The following is a 20,456-nucleotide window of genomic DNA, read 5'->3' as shown; positions in this document are numbered from 1 at the left end:
CCATCTGAGTACAGCCCACACACCCCACCAGCCACCCCACAAAACCTCTGCTGAGGATCCTGGCCCTGCCTGGCTGTCAGGCCAGGGAAGAAGGGGCCAGAAATCTCTAGATGGGCTGCTGGAAGGTGACCCTACTGGGTTATCACATGTATTCCACGAATGGGAAAGCCCTACACAAAGGTGAGGTGCCGGGCCGTTGTGTGGCTGCTGACAGAGTCCCTCACACCTGTCTGTGGGTGGGGTCGGACATTCTGCAAGCACACATTCCTTTCTCCCCAGCTGCCATCTTGTTGTCCCTTCTCCCTTTGGCACAGGGATAGAAGTGAGAGAAAGCCATTTGGCCAGGTTCCTCCAACAGCACCTATCAGGACAGGGCCATGCTTGGGCTGACCCTCTGTTCAGAGGTCCCACAGAAGAGAGGACTTAAGGGACATTTAAGCAGTGTCAGTGTGAGCAAAGGGCCATGAAGAGAGCAGAGTTCAAACTTGGGAAAACAGGTCAGGGAGGCTAAGTGACCTGCCCACAGCCGTATGGGGGCCCTGGGGGTTCAGAGGTACAGGAATACAGCCCAGTCCAGGGCCTCACTGTTGTCAGACAGGAGCAGAAGGAATTAAGGGCAGTCTAAGAAAAACAAAAGCAGTTGAAGAGAGGTAGGCCTGGGAATCGCAAGAGCCAGCTTGCACAGGATGAAGAGAGGAGAAAAAGTCTCTGGGTCTCTGGCCAGGCCCCTTGGCAACCATCCTAGGGATCACTGGCCTTCCCTGGTTCTATTGCACCAGGCCCTGAGTGCTGTGGGCTCCAACTGGCAAGACATTGCTCCCTGCAACCATCTTGGTGCCCCCTTGTATGCCTGGGTCTTGGCATTAGCACTCCTGGCTTAGCATCAGCAGTGGCTCCCGCCTTTACTTCCCCAATTCCTTCTGTGGCCAGTAGAGGGCTTTGCACAGGAATGAAGATCTGTCCAAGGTCCTGAGGGCCTGAAACACAATGATCTCCAAGCTGCCGAGACAGTGCCAGCTACCTTCAAAATTGGCTGCAGAAATTCTGACTGGGGACTGTAGGCAGCTTGCACTAGGGACCTGGAGTATCAGGCAGAGGCCCCCATGGGGGTGAGCCGGGTGGTGGATGCTCTGGCACTCACCTGGATGCGGTCAGGCACACCGGTGCTGTCCATGCGGCTGGCCACGTTCACTGTATTGCCCCAGATGTCGTACTGAGGCTTGCGAGCCCCGATCACCCCAGCCACCACAGGGCCAATATTGAGCCCTGCAGGGGACAGAAGTCAGCAATGTCATCAGGGCTCAGACCAGTGCTCACCAGACTATCATTCCTCCCTTGACACTCAGCAAGTTCCTCTGGACTCAGTCTGAAGACAGCCAGTGTCCTCCAGGCCCGAGACCATGCTTTACCCTGCAGTTCCCACAAAATGCCTGCCAACCCAGACCACGGGGTCTGTTCCCACAGCACTGTTCCTGTGTCCTCACCCCCCAATCAGGTCTCAGCTCCTGCAAGTCCATCACCAGGACCACCCTCTTCAAGGATTCAGTGACCCACTGCAGCATCCCACTGCCTGTCCTTAATCATCCCTGTTGGTGGCATTTCAGTTTTCAGTTCATTCTAACCACACGTACCAGAACTCATCCTTTTCTTCCTCATCACTCCTGTTTCTTTCAGGGGCACAACGATTTTCATTCTTAGTACCTTGCTCCTAACCCACAGTGTCTTCTCTGGCAAGGTGATCCTCCCCTGGGCGTCTGAGCTCAGGCAGGGATGCCACCGTGACCCAGCTCCAGGAAGCAAGGCTGCCATCTCCCTCCTGGCACTTCTGCTCTCATCTGTCCACCTTCCCGGTCCTAGGCACGCCAACCCCAATCACCCTGCCCCTCAGCCTTTGCCATGCTAGCTCCCCACCTCAAATGTCCTCCCTCTTCAAGCAAGAACCTTACCCAACACACCTGGCTTAACTGACACTGTCTACACATTTTCTGCCGTGTCTCCAAGCCCCTGGGCGCTCCCCCTCCTCTCTCACATGGGGCCACATTAAACCTCACTGTTGTGTGTGAAGTAGGACTGCAAACATAGCAGAAGCTCCCAAATAGAAACACCATCATTTCTTAAGATGCTTCCCTCCACGACCCTCCTCTCCAGTCCTGTCAAGGCCCTGCAGCTTTTTACCCAACCTGCTCTTCCCAGGCTGAACTGGCCAGAAGGCAAGCTCACCGATCTTCATCTGGAAGTTGTTGAAGGAGTGCTCATTGATGTACTTCATTTGGTCCATGAGCTTCATGGCAAAGTCAGCCAGGGCTTTGATGTGGGTCTTTCCCACCTTGTCATATGTAGAGTCATTGAGGCCTGAGGCAGCCATGTAGGTGCTGCCAATGGTCTTGATCTTTTCCAGCTGCCTGAACCGATCCTCACTGATGATCTAGATGGAAGGAGGCCAAACCTGGGTTACCACCAAGGCTGGGGCACTGAAGTCTATGGGGGACGGGCAACAGCATGGCCCCTCATGTCCTCCCAGTTCACACAGGAGGCCCAACTCCACACCAGCTCAGTGAGGCCAACAGAGCAGGCCTCCTCCCATACTTACCCGTGTGTGGTCACTGTGAGTCACTGTCTGCCCTGCACCAAGAGCCCCAGGCCAGCCCACTAGTCACCTCAGTGTCTCTTGCCCCCAACAGGGGCTGGTGGCCATCTCCTCCCTTCCCTGGCTCATATCCCCATCCCTCCCAGGGACACCACCTCATCTTTGTCCAACGAGACACCCACCTTCTATCTCCATTGTCTGTCAAAAGCCTGCTCAGACCCAACTTCAGTCAATTCCAGCTACGCTCTGCCCCAGGAGCCTCACGGGCTGTTCCCAGCACAGCCCATTCCCAGTTCCATCCTCCTCCTCCTCCCAAGGCTCTGTATTCCCGCTGGGGTTGACCTTCTCACCCTCACCACTCAGGGGGCTCCCAGGGTCGAAATGCCCTACTGGGCACAGAACCCCCAGCACCTGACACACACTAGGTGCTTGGCGAGGGTGTAGTAAATAAGACACGTTTGTGTTTCCGCCTCTGCTATTCCGGGCTTTGCATCTTTGTCCTGCCTTCTCCCTTAGCCTAGGAGTCCCTCCTTCCTTGGACTCCCTCAAAGGCTGGGCCCCAGCCTGGTGGGAAAGGAATGGTGGCTGATGGAGAGTGGCTGGCAAGGTAGCTGGGCAGGGCCTCAGTGGGACAACAGACCTGCAGAGACTTCAAATTCCAAACACCTGGGCTGGGACCCCCATTCTTCCACCTACTAGCACTGACCTTAGGCAAGCAGTGTCTCTGGGCCTGTTTTCTCCTTTGTAACACAATAGAGGAAGAAATGTAGGCAAGGTGCCTGTCTCCCTTGCCCCTCTCCTGTTTGCCCACCCGTCGCACCTCGTCAAAGTCGGCGATGATCTCATTGAGTAGTCGCAGGCACTCAACACCCTCATTGTTGGCCTCCAGCTCCACGTAGAACTCAGAGAAGTTGGCGATGGAGGCGAACATGACGGCCACACACTCACACGACTGGTAGTAGAGCTCATCATTGCGTCGCTCACGGGCCAGGAAGTGGGCGGCCACATCCTTGGGCAGGATGTTGTGCAGCAGCCGCCGGTTGTAGGCCTGCAGCTCCTCCATCTCCTCCTTTTCCTCTGTGGCCTAGGACACGGCGCCCGGTCAGGAGAGGCATGCGGCCTGCCCACATGCACCCGAGACCTCCACTGTGCCCAGCCTCTGTCCCCCTGCTGTCCCCACCTCTGGCTTTCCATGAGGAAGCACCAGAAAAGTGAGACACTTGTACACATCCAACTGGGCTCTGCCTGCCTGCCCCTCGGAATGTGTTGGCCCCGAAGGAGGGAACCCCGGGCTGGGAATGGGTCCTGGAAGACAGGTTGAGAGCATCCTGTCCGACCAAAGCTAGACCAAGGCAGGGGGTTACAGGGATGGCCAAAACCACAGCCCCAGTGGCCCTCCAGCTACCAAGTGCTCCACAACTGTCCACTTTCTTCTTCATATCAGGAAGTACAGCCAGAAAAGCAGTTTGATAAGGATCACTTAATAGACCAACCCCACTGGGACGATGGCTTAAAGCCCCACCAATCTCCCTGGTTCCCACCAGAGCAGACTCACCCCAGGGCCAGGAGGTACAGATGCCCCAAAGTGCCACCAGGGGTGGGATGGGCACATCACCATTGACTTTGGTTCCCCTGGGTCTGGGAAATTGGGGTTTGTGGTCACTCACCCTCTAGCTTAAGAGCCCTCAAATCAAGAGGCCAACAGTGACCCACAGCCTGAAGAGCAGAGATAGTTATGCACCAAGGTGTGCAAGGAGCCATCTGACCAGAGTTCATGTGACACAGGAGGTACACAAAATGGCCCCTTTAACTGGGAGTGATCATGTTGATAAAACAGGCAGGTAAAGGGTCATTAGCAGGGCCATTGAAAAGATCTAGCCAGCCTGCTGGGGGCTTTCCTAACTAAACGTGGAGGCCTTTCTATTTGGCTGCAGCTACAACCTCCAAAAGCACCAGGACCACTTCCCTGGCTTTCCCTGTGGATGGTGGCTGCTCATGGGGAAACTGCTGGCACACCCACCCAAAGCCACAGGACCTGGGTCCAGCAGGTAAGGTAGAAAGCTCAGGGACCCCAGGGCTCAGAGGCCTAGCCTTGCACCTGAGGTGAGAGGACCCACAGCCCATCAGTCCTAGAGCCGCTGGAAACACAGCCTTGACAATAGGGGTTATGCCTAAGGAAGTTCCTGGATCCTGAGATGCCAGGTGGGTGCAGTGGGACCTTTGCTTCTGAGATGCCTTGGGAGGCCCCTCCTCCCAAGCCACCCTCTGCCTAGCTCTGGTACAGGTATGCCAGCAGGAGTAGGCCAGAGTGGGAATCTCTATACTTCTCGAAGGTTACTCCCTGGAAGAGCCCCAGCCGGGCCATCTGCCTTGGAAAATGCACAGGCTGCCCACAGTGCTACTACTGCTGAGACCACATGCCTGGGGGCCCAGGAGCACTCTAGCTCCTTTGATCAGCCCAGCGGTGGCAGAAACATAACACATGCCCTTCCCAGAGTGCATCTGCCCAGTGCCAGGCAGCTGGTGGTGGAGGCTGGGGTTGAGATAGCCGGAGACTGGTTACTGCAGGGAGCACTGGCCAAGGCCCCAGGGTTCTGACCAGGAACTCCTGCCACATCTGGACAACTCTGCCCTGAGATGTGATGTTGGGCAGCTCCCAACACAGCCAACCGCTTCTAGGATTGGGCTCTGGCCAGGCGGAGGGCTCAGGGGTCCACAGCCCCCTTGCTGATCCTAATAAGGTCAATGCTGTGGGAGAGGGATAAGACCTGAGACCCAGTGGTCTGGCCAGGAGCAGGCTTGCGGGTAAGGGTGTGTTCCTGGTACAGACGCTTCAGGGAAGCGAAGGACCTTGGGCTTCCCCAGCTCACTGCCAGCACCACACCCACCCACCATGACCTTAGATTCAACAGCAAAATTAGCTGCTGAGTTAGACTGGAGGGGTGGGGAGCACCCGACTATCACTCACCCAACCCAAGGACCTGTGCTCAGGTTTTTGCCTGTTGGTATGTATTTGATGTTGTTCCACCTCCCAAAAGTCCTGGAGGAGGACGGGAGATGAAGGGACGTGTAAGCATCATGAGCCTGTTGCAGGGGTTCAGTGGAGAGAGGCTGACACGCCTGCCAGGTAGAGACATGCTCACCCCCAACCCCACACACCTGTGTACAGGCCTTAATTGTTTTCAAAATGGGAGGGGAGCTGCGGTTGCCTGAACACTGGGGTGGGGTTGTGAGGGAAGCTCAGACTGCTCTGTTCAGCCCTGGCAGGCAGCCTCACTTTGACCCTGCGTACTGAGGAGCTAGACAAAGAAGCGGGGTGGGGTGACAGGGCAGCAGGTCACAAAGGCAGGCTGAGTGGCAGGCTCACCTGTCCCTTGCTTCCAGCCCTTTCTCGAGATCTTTGCCACACAAATGAGTGGCAGGACAGCCACTGTCTTGGGGTGGGGGACTTCCTCGGGGCTCACATGGGAGGTGGGGTGTGAGTGAGCAGAGAAGTGGAGGGAAATCAGTCCCAGGTCCCACAGAGCCTGGTGAGCCCCTAGGAGAGAGCTGGGGCCTCTGGGGAGCTTCCCCAGAGGCATGAAGGGCATGAGAGCTGGGAGGAGGCAGGGGGGCAGCAATCTGAGCCAGGAAGGTATGGCCTCACACTGGATATCCCCCGTCCCTCCCAACCCAGGGATGATAAGGGGGCATTCCACATGCAACAGTTTTCCCCCAACCTCAGGGCATCCGTTCAGTGGGGAATCTCAGCCAACCTCCTGCGAAACACAGCAGGGGCCACTGGATGCTCCCATCCTTAAGAATGAAGTAACTGGAATAACAGGTCTGAGGCTGCCCACAGGGAAGACTTTCTCACCGTGGGCGCCCTCTCCTGGACCTTCTGAGTCAGTCCAGCAGGTAACAAGCAGCAGCTGGGTCCATCACTAGCACCTGGAGCATCACCCTGTGTGTGGCCCAGTGGCATCCCCTCCTCCGGGTTTTGACACCATCAGGGCACAGGGCACAAAGCCTGGAGGCTGGAGCACTTCCCTGGGCACTAGCACCCCACTGCCTCTGCCCCTACCTGGACCACCTCTCCCCAGGGCCAGGGCACAGCCACCTGTCCAGGCTTCCGGTTGATGGTCTTTGATGCCCCCTCCATCCATTCTCCCCTGGAAGAGTCTTCAAGCTAGTTCTGGTCACATCAGGCCCTGCTCAGGAGCCTGTGGGACCAGCTCCTGCACTGCAGCCTCTGTGACATGGGGACTACGCGTCCCACGGTCCTCACCTCCTGCCCGCTCCCCTCTCTCCTGACTCCTCGCTGCCCACACTACAGACTAGAGGCCGTGCCTCCCCTCTGTCCCTGCCTCTGGATGCACACAGCAATGCCTGGCCAATATTTGTGACTTAAGAGCATATGTCTTGGGCCCGTCGAAGTCCCAGCGCTGTCAAAGGTGGGATGGTTTGGAATAAGCTCCAGGGTTTTGGCTCTTGGCTCCAGAAAGCAGGGAGCAGACCTGCTGGGACATGGGGCACAGATTAGTGGGACTGAGCAGGACACTTTTTCAGTGCAGGATGAAGGCTCAGCCAGCCCAGGTGATGAACTCGTTCACTCACAAAGTGCTGGGAGGACTGGGTGTGTCCCCCAGCCCAGTTCCAGTCCCGGGGCCACCCACCTGCAGTTTCCAGAGGAAGTCCAGGCGGGCGGTGGACTCCACTTGCTGGGCGTGCAGGTATAGGGCCAGCACGAAGACTGAGATGATGATGGGCGTCACCACCTTCAGCGCCACCTTGGTCGCATGTTCAGGGCTGCAGGCAGGAGGCAGATGCCTGGCACCTCATGGCAGGCTCAGAGGCCCCCTCAGGCCTTTGTCTTCCTCCTACTACTCCCCCTTCTCCTTAACCTCCCACTCAAATTTTGCCTGAAGTAATGCCTCCTCCAGGAAGCCGCCTCAGCTGGCAGCCCTGTCTCAGCCCCTGCTCACACCAGCAGCTCAGCAGCCATTACTCCTCTCCTGATGCCCGCCTCTCCCCCATCACTGGGCAGCTTCCCTCTGGTCACATCAGGGGATAAATGAGGCCCTTGTAAAAGGCAGCATGTACATCCCAGGCGTCTCCCAGTGGACAAGATAGCGGCCGTGGGCATAGAAACAAGGGAGCCAGGCAGGCCATACTGGCCGTCTCTGGGCTTTGGGCAAGTCTCTTAACCTCTCTGAACCTTAGTTTCCTAATCTGTAAAATGGGATAACAATACCCACATTTTAAGAATTAAAGATACCAGGGGCACCTGGATGGCTCAGCGAATTAAGCGTTCAACTCTTGATTTCAACTCAGGTCATGATCTCACAGTTGTGGGATCGAGCCCCTGCATCGTGCTCCATGCTGAGCATGGAGCCTGCCTGGGATTTTCTCTCTGTCCCTCCCCTGCTTGCGCGCTCTCTCCAAAATAAATAAATAAATACTAAAAAAGAAAAATACTGTACACAAAATTCCTTGTATAGCACCTGACAAACAGTAGGAACTCCACACCTGGTAGCTAATAATGACTAATTGCATTCCTGTTAACATTAATACATACTCTTCATAAAAGCTGCTCTCCCAAACCCTGCTTGCTCCCTGTCCCAGCAGAGAGCCTGAGCCTTGAACATTGCACAGACTCCCTGACCAGCAGTAGCCCTAGTGCAGGGCCTACCCCACAAAGCCCACAGGCCTTGCTGGCCCCTCTCTTCTGGCAGGGAGCCAGGGGGCACCAGCTCCTATTCTCCTGGGCAAGAGTGGGAAGCCAGATGCTTTAAGGTGAGGTCTCTGGAAATGACCTGTGCGTCCTAGGTCATCTTGGGCTGGTGGGAATCGCACAAGAAAAGAAGGGCATCTACCCAATGAGGCATCCTTGGTCCCTGGGGAGTAAAGGTCCCTGAAGAGTGGGAAGCCAGATGCTTTAAGGTGAGGTCTCTGGAAATGACCTGTGCGTCCTAGGTCATCTTGGGCTGGTGGGAATCGCACAAGAAAAGAAGGGCATCTACCCAATGAGGCATCCTTGGTCCCTGGGGAGTAAAGGGCTTCCCTGCCCCCTCCAGCCTTCTCCTTCACTGCCCACCTTGCCTCAGAGGCCCCCTCCCCAATGGGCACCACCACCTTCTCTGCTGGGCCCTGGGCTGCTGGCCTCTGGCAGCTCTAGGCCAAGGGCAGGGAGAGGCTGTGTCAGAGGACTTGGAGAGTATCCACTCACCACTGGGAGGTCCCGTTGTTGCTGAAGTCTCTGTGAACAGGAAGCGGGGAGGGCTGTTCGGGGCTGCTCTTCCACATGGGCAGTCTCCACTCCCGCTCTGCCCCCCTCCCCCGTTCTGTCTCCCACCTTGCTCTGCCCCTCCCACCGCCGTGCTCCCCCACCACTCCCAGCCCTGCTGCCCCGTGCCTGATACCACTGCCCCCACTACGGTTGCTCCCTCATGCCCGCCCCCAACACCCCTCTGGATCCAAGGAGACTTTCAGGATGAGAGGCTTACAGAAAGCCCAGCCCCAACTAGCATCTGGTCTCCATGACCACAAATCACCCAGCCCATACCTGGGACCCTGGGGCCCCCCAGCACCTCCGCCTGGACAGAAGCCAGCCCAGCCACCACCCCAGCCCTTTGCTGCATCCAGAGGAGAAGAAACACTACACCTATGCTGTGTCCAGTGTAGTTACCACAGCCACGTGTGGCTAGAGCCTTCAAGTGTGACTAGTACAAGCTAAAATGTCCTGCAAGTGTAACATAGATACTAGGTTTTGAAGAATTAGTGTGGGAAAAAATGTAATAGGTTTCATGAATCATTTTATATTGACTACATATTAAAATAATATCTTGAATATATTGGTTAAATAAAAATATGAAATTTGTAGGCTTTGCCTTTTTAACATAGCTACTAGGAAAATTTTAAATTACATTGCATTATTTATCCATTGGACAGTGCTGCCCTGGAGCCAAGCCAGGGACTCCCAAACCAGAAATGACCTCTGTTCTCTGCTGCTGCTTCAGCAAAGGGAGGGGATGGGGGAAGGAACATGGTAGACCCTCAAGAAATATTTTTGGATGAATGGATAGATGGATAAATGGATCCCGTCCTATAACTTGGAGAAAACACAGTTTGCTGCATTTTCTCAGGAGACACAGACCTGTCACATTTTTTGCACTTCCCAATGTATATGTGTGTGGGGGGGGGGGGGATAGAGTGATGGAAGAAAAGAGCATTGATAGCAAGCATTTTACCTACATTTTACTACTATAGGTATTATTCCCAGTTTACTGGGAGCTAGGTAGCCTGAGGCACAACTCCCATGCCTGCTACCTAGATGTGGGACCTAACGACTCACCATCATAACTAGGAGCCTTTGAGCAGTGCACAGACTACCCAACCATCCTGGCAGCCCTGTCGACCTTGCTAAGTTGCTCTGAGGCTGACAAGGGATAATGTATGTCCCAGTGCCTAGCTCGAGGCAGGACATAGAGCCCATGAACAACAAAGGCTGTTCTTTTGCTCTCACAGACCTTGCCGTCCAGCTCTGTTGAATCTTTACCCCTCTGGGCCTGAGGTGCCACAGGCAGATGGAGTTAAGTGAAAATAGCTCATCAGAGACTGTCCTGAACAAATGAGGAACAATTCACTGAGGCCTGAGGGTAGGACTGAATAACAAACTGGAGGGGACAGCAGGACCTACTCACCCTGAGGCCACTCCCCCACCCACTGGGAAAGAGAGGAGGAAGACTAGACACTGGTGCTTTGCCCAGGTGGTAGGCTGGGGGGCAACACAACACTCCCCTCGCAAGGGCCCCCTGCAGCCCAGGTTCCCAGCCACCGGCTCTTCCAACCTCCCTGCACTGCCCCAGACCCAGTGTGGGGAGCCACCTACATGGCGTTGGCGGTGACCAGCAGGTCGGCGTTGTCAAAGAGCGTGACGCGGGGCACCTCAACGATGAGCACGTATGTGAGCTCAATGGCCAGCATGAGCACCAGCTTCCCAATGCAGCTGATCTGCAGGAACACGGAGCAGGCCAGCAGGCTGAGCAGCACGCTGTAGGTGAAGTACTGCGGAGAGAGGGCAGCGGGCTTCAGTGCCCCGGCCCCACCCTTCCCGGCCCCACGCCCCGCCCCCCTGAGCCAGCCACGTTTCGGATGCGAACTTGTGATGTAACCAGAAGGGCCCTGGTTAGGAACCAGAAGATGGGGCTCTAGGCTGAGTCTGGCCAATGCTGGCAGCAGCGCCCAGTGGTTAGAGCAGAGCTCCAGGCTCAGGCAGACTCGAGTCATAACTCTGATTCATTGTGGACTGTTGGTGTGACTTGGCCATTTATTCAACTTTTCTAAGCCTCATTTTCCCCATCTGCAAAAGCTCCAATGTCACCGGCTCACTGCTGCCGTTCCATGAGAGGAAGCGCCTGGTTTCCTCAGTAACTGCAGAGAGCACAGGCCCCAGCCCCTGACCTGCAACGTGAAATCCCACGGTTTGCAAACCAAAACTATTTTCATGACTAATGTGGTGGCAACATCTGAACTGGCCTTATTTGGTGACAAAGCCTGCCCCACGTGATATGATGCTAATTATCATCTTTAGCCTGCTTCTGGGGACGATTCATACATTTTGCTGCAGAAATATTACTGTATTTCACTATCAGGTGCTGCCCAGGCTACACTGGGGGTGTGAGATACTCTTTCAAACTCTGAAAAATTCTAAAGTTCTGAATCTATCTGGCCCAGAAGGCTGCAGACCAGGGATTGTGTCCCTACACGATTTACCCTGGGGAAGTCCCTTCTGGTCTTGGAGCCTCGGTTTCTTTCTCAGACAATAGAGGAGCTGAACCAGAGACCTCGGAGGTTCCTTTCTGCTCTGTCGTCCCCTGATGCTAATCCTAGACATGCCACCGTCGTTATTTTGTTCTTTCTTTTAAATTTAGCATCGTGACTTCTGAGTCAGGCACTCAGACTCACTATGCACTTCCTCTGCTTTGGGCTGGAGGCCAAATGGCAGTGGGGGACGCTCCCAGGTTGGACCTTGAGCCTCTTCAGGCCTTCAGGAACCCAGAGAGGGGACACAGAGGGCCCCCTGGGAGGGGCTAGCCTCAAGCCACTACCTGGAACCGGGGCAGAGGAAGGAGTAGGGGGGGGGGTCCACCCAGATAAAAACAGCCCCAAGGATAATAATCCTGTCCTTGGGGGCGGGGTGGGGGAGGGCGGGGAGGGAGCCCCCAGGGCCAGCCTGGATGCCCATTCAGACCCTGAGCCAGAGAGCCAGGAGGCCAAGGCTTACAGGTGGTGTCCCCAAGGGCCTTGGGATCTGTGAGGAGTTGCTGAATTAGAAGACTTGTGAGCCCGAGAGCTCTGTAGTCATCAAGGCCTGGGGTCAGTGGGACTGGAACTGGTCAGACTGGTGAGGGCTGAAGGCTGGGACCAACCATGTCCCTCAAGTGAGGAGCCGGAATAAGCCCTGCAGCCACCATCCCCACTCTCTTCGCCCATTCCTCAGCATCTGCCATGAAGCAGCAGCCACCAAGGGGCAACTGTAAGATCAAACAAGCCCCTGCTTCTCAGCAAACAGCCCTCAAGCAGCAGCTCCTGTGAGCTCCGCCAGCTGCACGAGGGAGCAGAGGCAGAAGGGAGACTCGGCTACCCCCACCCCCCCACCGCCCCGGCAGGTTGGGAGGGCTCAGCCGGACCCAGCGGCAGGCAGGTGGAAGAGAGGCGCTTGTCTAGGTGAATGCTGGCGGGAGTCCTGCCCTTCATGGAGGTTCCCTTGTCCCATCTGTACAGGGGAGATGGATTGGGCTCATTCCCAGGGCTGGGGGAGGGAGGCCAGCTCTGTGACTGCCCCAGCGGCCCTCACTGCAGTTCTGGACCTTTCTGTGAGTCACGGAGCCCTTTTGGAACTGGATGAAAGCTTGGACTTTCCCCAGAAAAGGGTAACAACTACCATCACCTCACAGGTTCCGTGAGAGCCCCGAAGGCAGCTGGGGTATGGGAACTACCCACTGCATGCAGTAGACGCCCTGGGCTGGAAGCCTGGCCTCAGGCTCGGAGAGCTTCCTGAGGAAAAGGTGAATGAAGCACCACACATACCATCGGCACTTAATGCATGCTGCTCTCTAAGGGTTCTCGGTGTTTAAACCCAATAACCTATGGGTATGATTTCTTTGGGGGTGATGAAAATGTTCTACCTAGATTACGACGATGGCTGCACACATCTGTGAATATCCTAAAAGCCACTGAATTGTATGTACACTTTGAATGGATGACCTCGATGGCAGTACTGGGTTGGGACTGGGTTCCTTTGCTTCCCTCCCTGCTCTCTGGCCCATAGCAGAGAAGCTCAGGCAGGTTCTCCTGAGGCAGGCCTGCTCCAAAGTGGAGGGTCCACAAACAGCTCTGCCCTCAGGTTAAGGCTAAGAATTCTGGAGCCAGACGACCTGGGTGAAAGCTCTGGCTTTACCACTTCCTAGCTGTATGACCTTGGGCAAGCGACTTACCCTCTCTGTGCCTCACTTTCATCTGTGTAAAAAAGATGTTAACAGTGTCTATGTCAAAGGGCTGCTGTGAGGACGAAATGAGTAAATCTATGTCAAATACTCAGCACAGTGCCTGGCCCACGGCAAGCATGCTGTTTTACTGTTGCATGGAGAAGGCTGGCCTCGTTCACTGATGTACGGCACATGGACTGAGAGACTGGGACAGGGTCTCTGGGATGGCTGTGAGCTTGAGAGCCCTTGACTCCCCCAGAGCAGCCAAAGGCAGAGAGGGAGCGGGGCAGAGGGGTCTGTCTGCACCCAGAGCCCCCTGCCCATTACCTCGGGGAAGTTGCAGTTGGGCCGGGGGCTGCTGCAGAAGCCCCGCTCGTCACCCAGGCTGTAGTTGACTGCCGACTCCACCACATGGCACGCGTTGACCTGGCTGGTGCTGATGTTGTGCTCATCCGCCAGGCAGCCGAACAGGTCCTTGGAGTTACACATGAACTAGGGGCAGCGGGGGAGAGGGTCAGCTGTGGGGGCCAGGCGAGGGCAGCCCATCTCCACAGGGCAGCGGGTGTCTGTCCACCCTGGTCTCAGGTGCAGCCTGACACTGACGGGGGGGACAGGAGAGGAGCCTGGAAGAAGTCAAGGAGCCAGCAAGGTTGGCCCGGCTGCCTAGGCTAGGGCTCGTAAACGTCCCCTGGGGACTTCCTGAGTCTTTCTGGTCCCTCCAGCCTTGAGAGCAGGAACTAAAAGCCTGTGTGAGAGGCTTTAGGAGTCAAATCTGAATCCAGACCTGAGGGGAAGACCGAATAAGAAATTCTGGGGGAGAGGGAGCTCCAGGGAGGCGTGGGGGGTGGAGCCACCTACCATGTTGACAAAAGCCGACAGGAACACCAGGGTGATGGTGAACACTCCGACCAGGGTGCTGTTCGTCTTGGACCGCACGATCTTCCTGGAAAGGGTCTGCAGCGGGGCCGGGAAGAGCTGAACCAAGGGAAGAGGAGGGAGAGAGACAGAACAGAGTTCAGTGAGGACTCTCCAGACCACCATAGAGGAGCTGGGGGAGCCCTCCCTCCCCTCCACCTTTGTCTCGTGCCAGCATAACCCCAGGTCCTTTCTGAACGCCCTCCTAGTGTGCAACTGTGCGATGGCTCACACCACTGACCCACTGCTCCCGGCCGACGACAGCACAGAATCTGCGGCTGGCCAGTAGTGAGTCTACCTGGGAAGCTTACAGGGGAGAGAGGCGTGGTGGAAGGAAAGGTGCTATCCTGCCCCCAGCAGAACAGAGGAAAAGGCACATGAATCCGTCATGTGAGTTCTGGGCCGGTCAGGGTTACAATCAGGCAGTTAAGGAAGCCTGGAAGGTCCCAGAACTTTCCCAAGGAGGGTCAGAAGGCTTCTTGGCAGTAAGAAGCTGTGGGTCTGAGGACTTGGAGAAAACTTAGGGTCTGAAGGGAGGAAATGGGCTTGTGAGAAGGGGACAGAGTAGCATGTGAGCAGGAGGGTGGGGCCCTAGACAAGTGAATTAAGTGAACCTTTTTTTCAGGACTCCCATTGATCTCCTGTTTCCCCTCACCTACCCTCCCTACATTTCCTTCAATTAGACAAACAGCATGTCCAACCAAAAACCCACCTCAATTTTGGTAGCTAAATGACCCAGTCCACTGTATCTACACAGTTGGCTTTGTCCACCATGGCGGGTGCCAGGGGTAAAGGCAGAGTGGGGAGTTAATTTGTTAATGGGTATAGAGGTTCAGTTTGGGAAGATGAAAAAGTTCTGGAGACGGACAGTGATGATGGTTGCACCAGAGAGTGAATGCATTTAATGCTGCTGAACAGTACATTTAAAAAGGTTACAATGGAGAATTTTGTATTATGTACCATTTAAGAAAGAAAGCAAAAAGACAACCCAGAGAATAGGAGAAATTGTTGCAAACCATATCTCTAATAAGGGTCTTGCAACCAGAATACAGTAGTCTCCTCTTATGCATGGGGATATATTCCAAGACCCCCCCCCCCAAGAGACCTAAAATTGTAGACAGTACAGAAATGCATATATACTATGCTTTGTCCTATATACATACACTTAGCATAAAGTTTAATTTATAAATTAGGCATGGTTAGAGATTAATAACAATAACTAATACAAAAGCATAACAATTACAAAAATATACTACAATAAAAGTTATGTGAATGTGGTCTCTCCTCTCTCTGAAAATATCTTAATGGATTCGCCCTTCTGACGATGTGAGATGATAAAATGCCTACGTGATGCGAGGAAGTGAGGTGAATGATGTAGGCACCGTGAGGTAGTGTTAGGCTACTACTGACCTTCTGACGATACGTCAGAAGGAGGGTCATCTGTTTCCAGACCACAGGAACTGAAACCACAATAAATGAAATCATGGATAAGGGGGGGGGACTACAGTATACAAGGAGCTCTTACAACTCAACAATAAGACAACCCAACTTAAAAATGGGACAATGATTTGAATAGGTATCTCTCCAAAGAATCTATACAAATGGCCAATGAGCACATGACATGAAAAGATGTTTGTTGTGAGTCATCAGGGAAATGCATATCAAAAACATGAGATACCACCTCACACCCACCAGGATGGCTATAATCAAAAAGTCAGGTGATAACAAGTGTTGGTAAGGACATAGGGATATCAGGATCCTCATCCATTGCTGGTGGGAATGTAAAATAGTGCAGGTGCTTTGGAAAACAGGTTGGCAGTTTCTCAAAATGATCAACAGTTACCATATGACCCAACAATTGTACTTGTAGGTATATACCCAAGAGAACTGAAAACGTAAGTCCATGTAAAACCTCGTATACAAATGTTCATAGCAGTACTATTCATTATAGCTTGAAAGTGGAAACTACTCAAATTGATAAACTAAATGTGATATTTCCACAGAATGGAATATCATTTGGCCATGAAAAGGAACAAAATGTTTTTACATGATATGACACGGGTGAACCTTGAGAGTATATGCTAAGTGAAAGAAGACAATCTCAAAAGGCCACACGTTGTAGGAGTTCAGGCAAATTCATACGGACAGAAAGGAGAGTTTGAGGCTGCCAGGGGCTGTGGCGAGCAGGGAATGAACAGCGACTGCTAACAGGTATGGGGTTTCTTTTCAGGATGATGACAATGTTCTGGAATTATAGTGGTTAACAGTTGCCCAACTTTATGAATATACTAAAAACTACTGAATTACAGTTTCATCCACCTTCATAAAGGTGCATCTTATAGATGTGAATTGTATCTCAATAAGGAACTTATTACACAGCTCTTACCAGCTGCCTGACCCTGGGAAAATCATCAAGGGCTCTGAGCTGCAGCTTTCCTATTTATGTGTAGGGGAGATCTATCTCCCAAGGTGGCCATGAAGACTCGGTGAAATGATGCATACTAAAGTGCTTCGTGAGCTGCTAAATTCAATAGAAAATTTACTTAATATTTGCATTTTTAAAGAGCTCTATTGCCAGTAAGAGTGAAAATCCCTGTTTCCTATTGAAGGACTTTTTTGTTTCATAGCTGGGGAAAGTGTTCTGGCACTAGCATGAGGATCCCACTCTGAAAAGGTATGACAGATGGTTTCTAATTTTTGTCTGCTTGAAATGTTGCCATTCCATCCTATGCCCCGACCCATGTTATTTAAATAATTTCAGTTCTAATCACCCTATCCATCAATTGAAGGGTTTCTTTTATTATTTTGCACTCACCGATGAGATGTAGGCAAAAGTTATTAGTTATTAGAAATTGGCTGGGGAACAGGATATGCACACGGGCTTGCTTCCCAGGGAAGGTGGGACCAGGGGCCCCACAGGGGCCACCCAGAGGCTGGGAGAAGAACTGCAGGCTATTTTTAAAATTCAGTCTGGAAAAGTACTTCACATCTAACAAATGATTGACTTTTAATGCACTGGCTTGCTACAAGCCGATTTCCTTTGTCATCCTTTAAAAAGACCTGCTCTTCACTTTAAAACTTCAAATCTCCAGGGGCGCCTGGGTGGCGCAGTCGGTTAAGCGTCCGACTTCAGCCAGGTCACGATCTCGCGGTCCGTGAGTTCGAGCCCCGCGTCAGGCTCTGGGCTGATGGCTCGGAGCCTGGAGCCTATTTCCGATTCTGTGTCTCCCTCTCTCTCTGCCCCTCCCCCGTTCATGCTCTGTCTCTCTCTGTCCCAAAAATAAATAAAAAACGTTGAAAAAAAAATTTAAAAAAAATAAAAAAATAAAAAAATAAAACTTCAAATCTCCAAAAGATTTGACATCCTGCTCTGGTATCAGTTGATATAGAGTATCTCATCTCCTGTAGTCAAAAAGTTCATCTGTATGTTGACCCTAACTCCCATCATATTAATCCCAGTGCGGACGGTGAACGTCTTCACCTGGACAGAGTTTTCTCACAGAGATGCATCACAGCTGCCACCAGATCTTGGAGACTATTTTTTTTTTCCAGCAGGATAATTGTGCCTGTGCAAACAATTGTTCAATGCCTGCTCACTCACAATTAGAGCTCAAAAAACAAAAACAAAAACAACAACAACAAAAAAAAGATTAAAAAAAAAATTCCAAACCAGTACATTCCCAGTCCGATGAACTCAAATCAATTCAACATGAAATACAGGAGTGGGGACATAATTAATAAACCATGACTGGGGTGAAGGACAGTTTTGATCTTGGCCACTCTGAAAACCTCCAGGCAAATTGATGACCAGCCTGGGGTCCTGGTTCTGTGATGTGGGGTCAGGGTATTGCAGAGATGAAAAAAGGTGATGAAATCTAATGGAAAAAAAATGAAGAAAACAGCCTTTTTGACAAGAAACTGATTTTAAAAAGCAGTAGCTCCTACTTTACGACATTTTTTTTTTTTAAGATATAAAAACTGCAGAGGCCAAACAAGGCAGGCTCCACACCACTGCACTCCCTGGGGTCAAATGGACATATTAACAAAGGCAGCATCTTTGGGAGGAAGGACTGTGGCTCTGGAATCTAGAACCACTGGGGTTTAAATCCCAGCTATGGCACCTCCTAGCTCCAGGGCTTCAGGAAAGCTGCCTAAGCTCTCTGAGCCTCACTGACCCCATCTGCAGTATGGATGTGATAAACGCCCTCTTCAAAGCTTAGAAAACACAGCTCGAAGTGCAGAGCTGGGATGTGGACCCTCAACTGCCTGACTCAACAGCCATGGGATGAACTGAAGATACGCCTCCTGGAGTGAAACGCTCTCTATCCCCAAAGAAATGTGTGTCTGACAAAATGTATCCTCTAATAGACAAAACGTGCCCCTGAGCATGCTAGGAGAAGGTGAGTGTGGGGCTCTAAAGTCCCCACAGGACAGAAGATACCTAAGAGGTAAGAGGTACTGTAGTGTAGTAAGACCCTATTTCAAAAACTGGGGACAGTAGCCAGGCTGGGGTAGAAAGAAGTGCCAGCAAGGGCAGGGGGGTGCGGTGGTGGACTTCAGGCTGCAGGGAGGGAGAAGAGGTTTCTGGTGACTGCACAGAGCACACAGAGCCTAGAAGCAGCCCTGGCCACAATTCCCAGGAGCTCAGGCAGTCAGGTCCTGGGAGTCTGTGGGAGACAAGCTAAGAGGAGCCATCAGCCTGGAGGATGGAGATTTAAATACACACATGTATACACCTGTGCACGCAAGCATGCACACACACGCCAAGAGCTATGTGGCCAAGTACTCCTTCTGTGCCTATCTACTCCCAAGCTCCAAAATGCAGGAAAGGAGTCTGGCCTTCCAAGTAAGAACATGCTAATGAGCCACAGTAAAGACAGGGGGCCCAGACCAGAAGGTGGGGAAAGGAGGCAGCCAACCTCTTCTACCCATCTGAGTGGAGGTAGCAGAAATGCTAGCATTGTCAGAAACAAGCATAGGAGGATGGGGCAGAAGTCACAGGGAGGCTGATGGAACAGTCAGAGGTGCCCAAAAAGAGGAGAGGCTGTACTCAGGAGACGTGACTGAGCTCACCATCCCTGAAGGTAATCAAGCAGAGGCCAGCCCATCCTTATTATCACAAAGGGATTCCAGTCTCAGGTGGGTGTCTGGGCTGCTTCACTGCTCCAGCCATTTCCAATTTGAGATTCTGAGTCTGGACCCTTGTGTGATGGCAAGGAGGGATGCAGCGTGGCTTTTTCTTTTCTTTTTAAATTAAAAAAAAATTTTTTTTTAACGTTTGTTTATTTTTGAGACAGAGAGAGACAGAGCATGAACAGGGGAGGGGCAGAGAGACAGGGAGACACAGAATCTGAAGCAGGCTCCAGGCTCTGAACGGTCAGCACAGAGCCCGACGCGGGGCTCGAACTCACGGACCGTGAGACCATGACCTGAGCCAAAGTCGGACGCTTAACCAACCAAGCCACCCAGGCGCCCCTCTTTTTTAATTTTTTTAACGTTTATTTATTTTTGAGAGACAGAGAGAGACAGAGCATGAGTGAGGGAAAGGCAGAGAGAGAGGGAGACACAGAATCTGAAGCAGCTCCAGGCTCTGAGCTATCAGCACAGAGCCTGACACAGGGCTCAAACCCACGAATCGTGAGATCATGACCTGAGCTGAAGACAGACGCTTCACCAACTGAGCCACCCAGGCACCCCTCAGCATGGCTTTTTCTAAGACAAGCAGCTGTGGGGCCCAGGGCAGCACAGATGCCAAGGGAAGGGAGGAGCGACGTGTGCAGATGCTCAGACTGGCCTTCTGAGACGGCATTGCCAGAAGAAAAGAAGTGCTCCAGGGATGATCCTTAGGGCAAAGCAGCCCAGAGACCGCGGGGCCCTGAAGGGAAGCCGATGCTCTGAGCAGCAAGGCCAGGAGACCAAGACACCAGGTTAGCCCCAAGTCCCCAGAGATGTCTGTGAACCAGATCATGCTGTGTCAGGAGAGGACCAAACAGGCCCACCATGAAAAGGCCATCGGAGCACTCGGTAGGAAGTTCCAGAAAAACTTTCCCACAAAAAGGACCCAGGAAGCCATTCCCTGACAGACAGCTGATACAACTAACTTGGCTAATCCGACTAATTCAGTCGATACTTTCTTCACATTTGTCTCTACAAAAAGGTGAAAACATCGACATTTGAGCAAGTAAGGCCACGCTGTATTGGGGAAATGGGAAAACAAATGGAAAAGAGAAAGAAACCATGTCTGACAGAGCTGCCTGGCTTTGGATCCGCTGGGCTCATGCTGCGGGTAATTTAGAACTGTCATATCTCATCAGAAAGCCACTGCCCATGACTCCTGAAAAACTGTGCAAGTAAGATGAGAAATGTCTGGGTTCTGCTAAAGGGCAAGTGTTTTCGAAGTGAAAACAGAACGACACGGAAAATTCCAGTTCAGTCAGCTATAGGGCAATACCTTGAAAAGGTGATAAAATCAACTTTTAGTCCGT

At 52.8% G+C, this 20,456-nt stretch overlaps 1 protein-coding gene across 2 annotated transcripts in view; it reads right to left on the bottom strand.

The window, feature by feature from the left end:
* ADCY5 (adenylate cyclase 5) overlaps nt 1-20,456 on the bottom strand; it is a 147,935-nt gene that overhangs the window by 3,162 nt on the left and 124,317 nt on the right. For both annotated transcript variants that reach the window (XM_058731160.1, XM_058731161.1), the window contains exons 13-20: nt 13,915-14,031; nt 13,384-13,548; nt 10,458-10,633; nt 8,796-8,825; nt 7,243-7,375; nt 3,408-3,671; nt 2,221-2,425; nt 1,142-1,266 (exon numbers count right to left, since the gene is read on the bottom strand). In XM_058731160.1, the coding sequence (XP_058587143.1) occupies nt 1,142-1,266; nt 2,221-2,425; nt 3,408-3,671; nt 7,243-7,375; nt 8,796-8,825; nt 10,458-10,633; nt 13,384-13,548; nt 13,915-14,031 (1,215 nt within the window). The remainder of the gene's footprint in view (nt 1-1,141; nt 1,267-2,220; nt 2,426-3,407; nt 3,672-7,242; nt 7,376-8,795; nt 8,826-10,457; nt 10,634-13,383; nt 13,549-13,914; nt 14,032-20,456) is intronic.

Source organism: Neofelis nebulosa, chromosome 5 (assembly GCF_028018385.1).
Source record: "Neofelis nebulosa isolate mNeoNeb1 chromosome 5, mNeoNeb1.pri, whole genome shotgun sequence".
Classification (NCBI taxonomy): Eukaryota; Metazoa; Chordata; class Mammalia; order Carnivora; family Felidae; genus Neofelis; species Neofelis nebulosa.
Note: the sequence above shows the minus strand (reverse complement) of the source record. Positions and strands in the feature narration are given on the sequence as shown.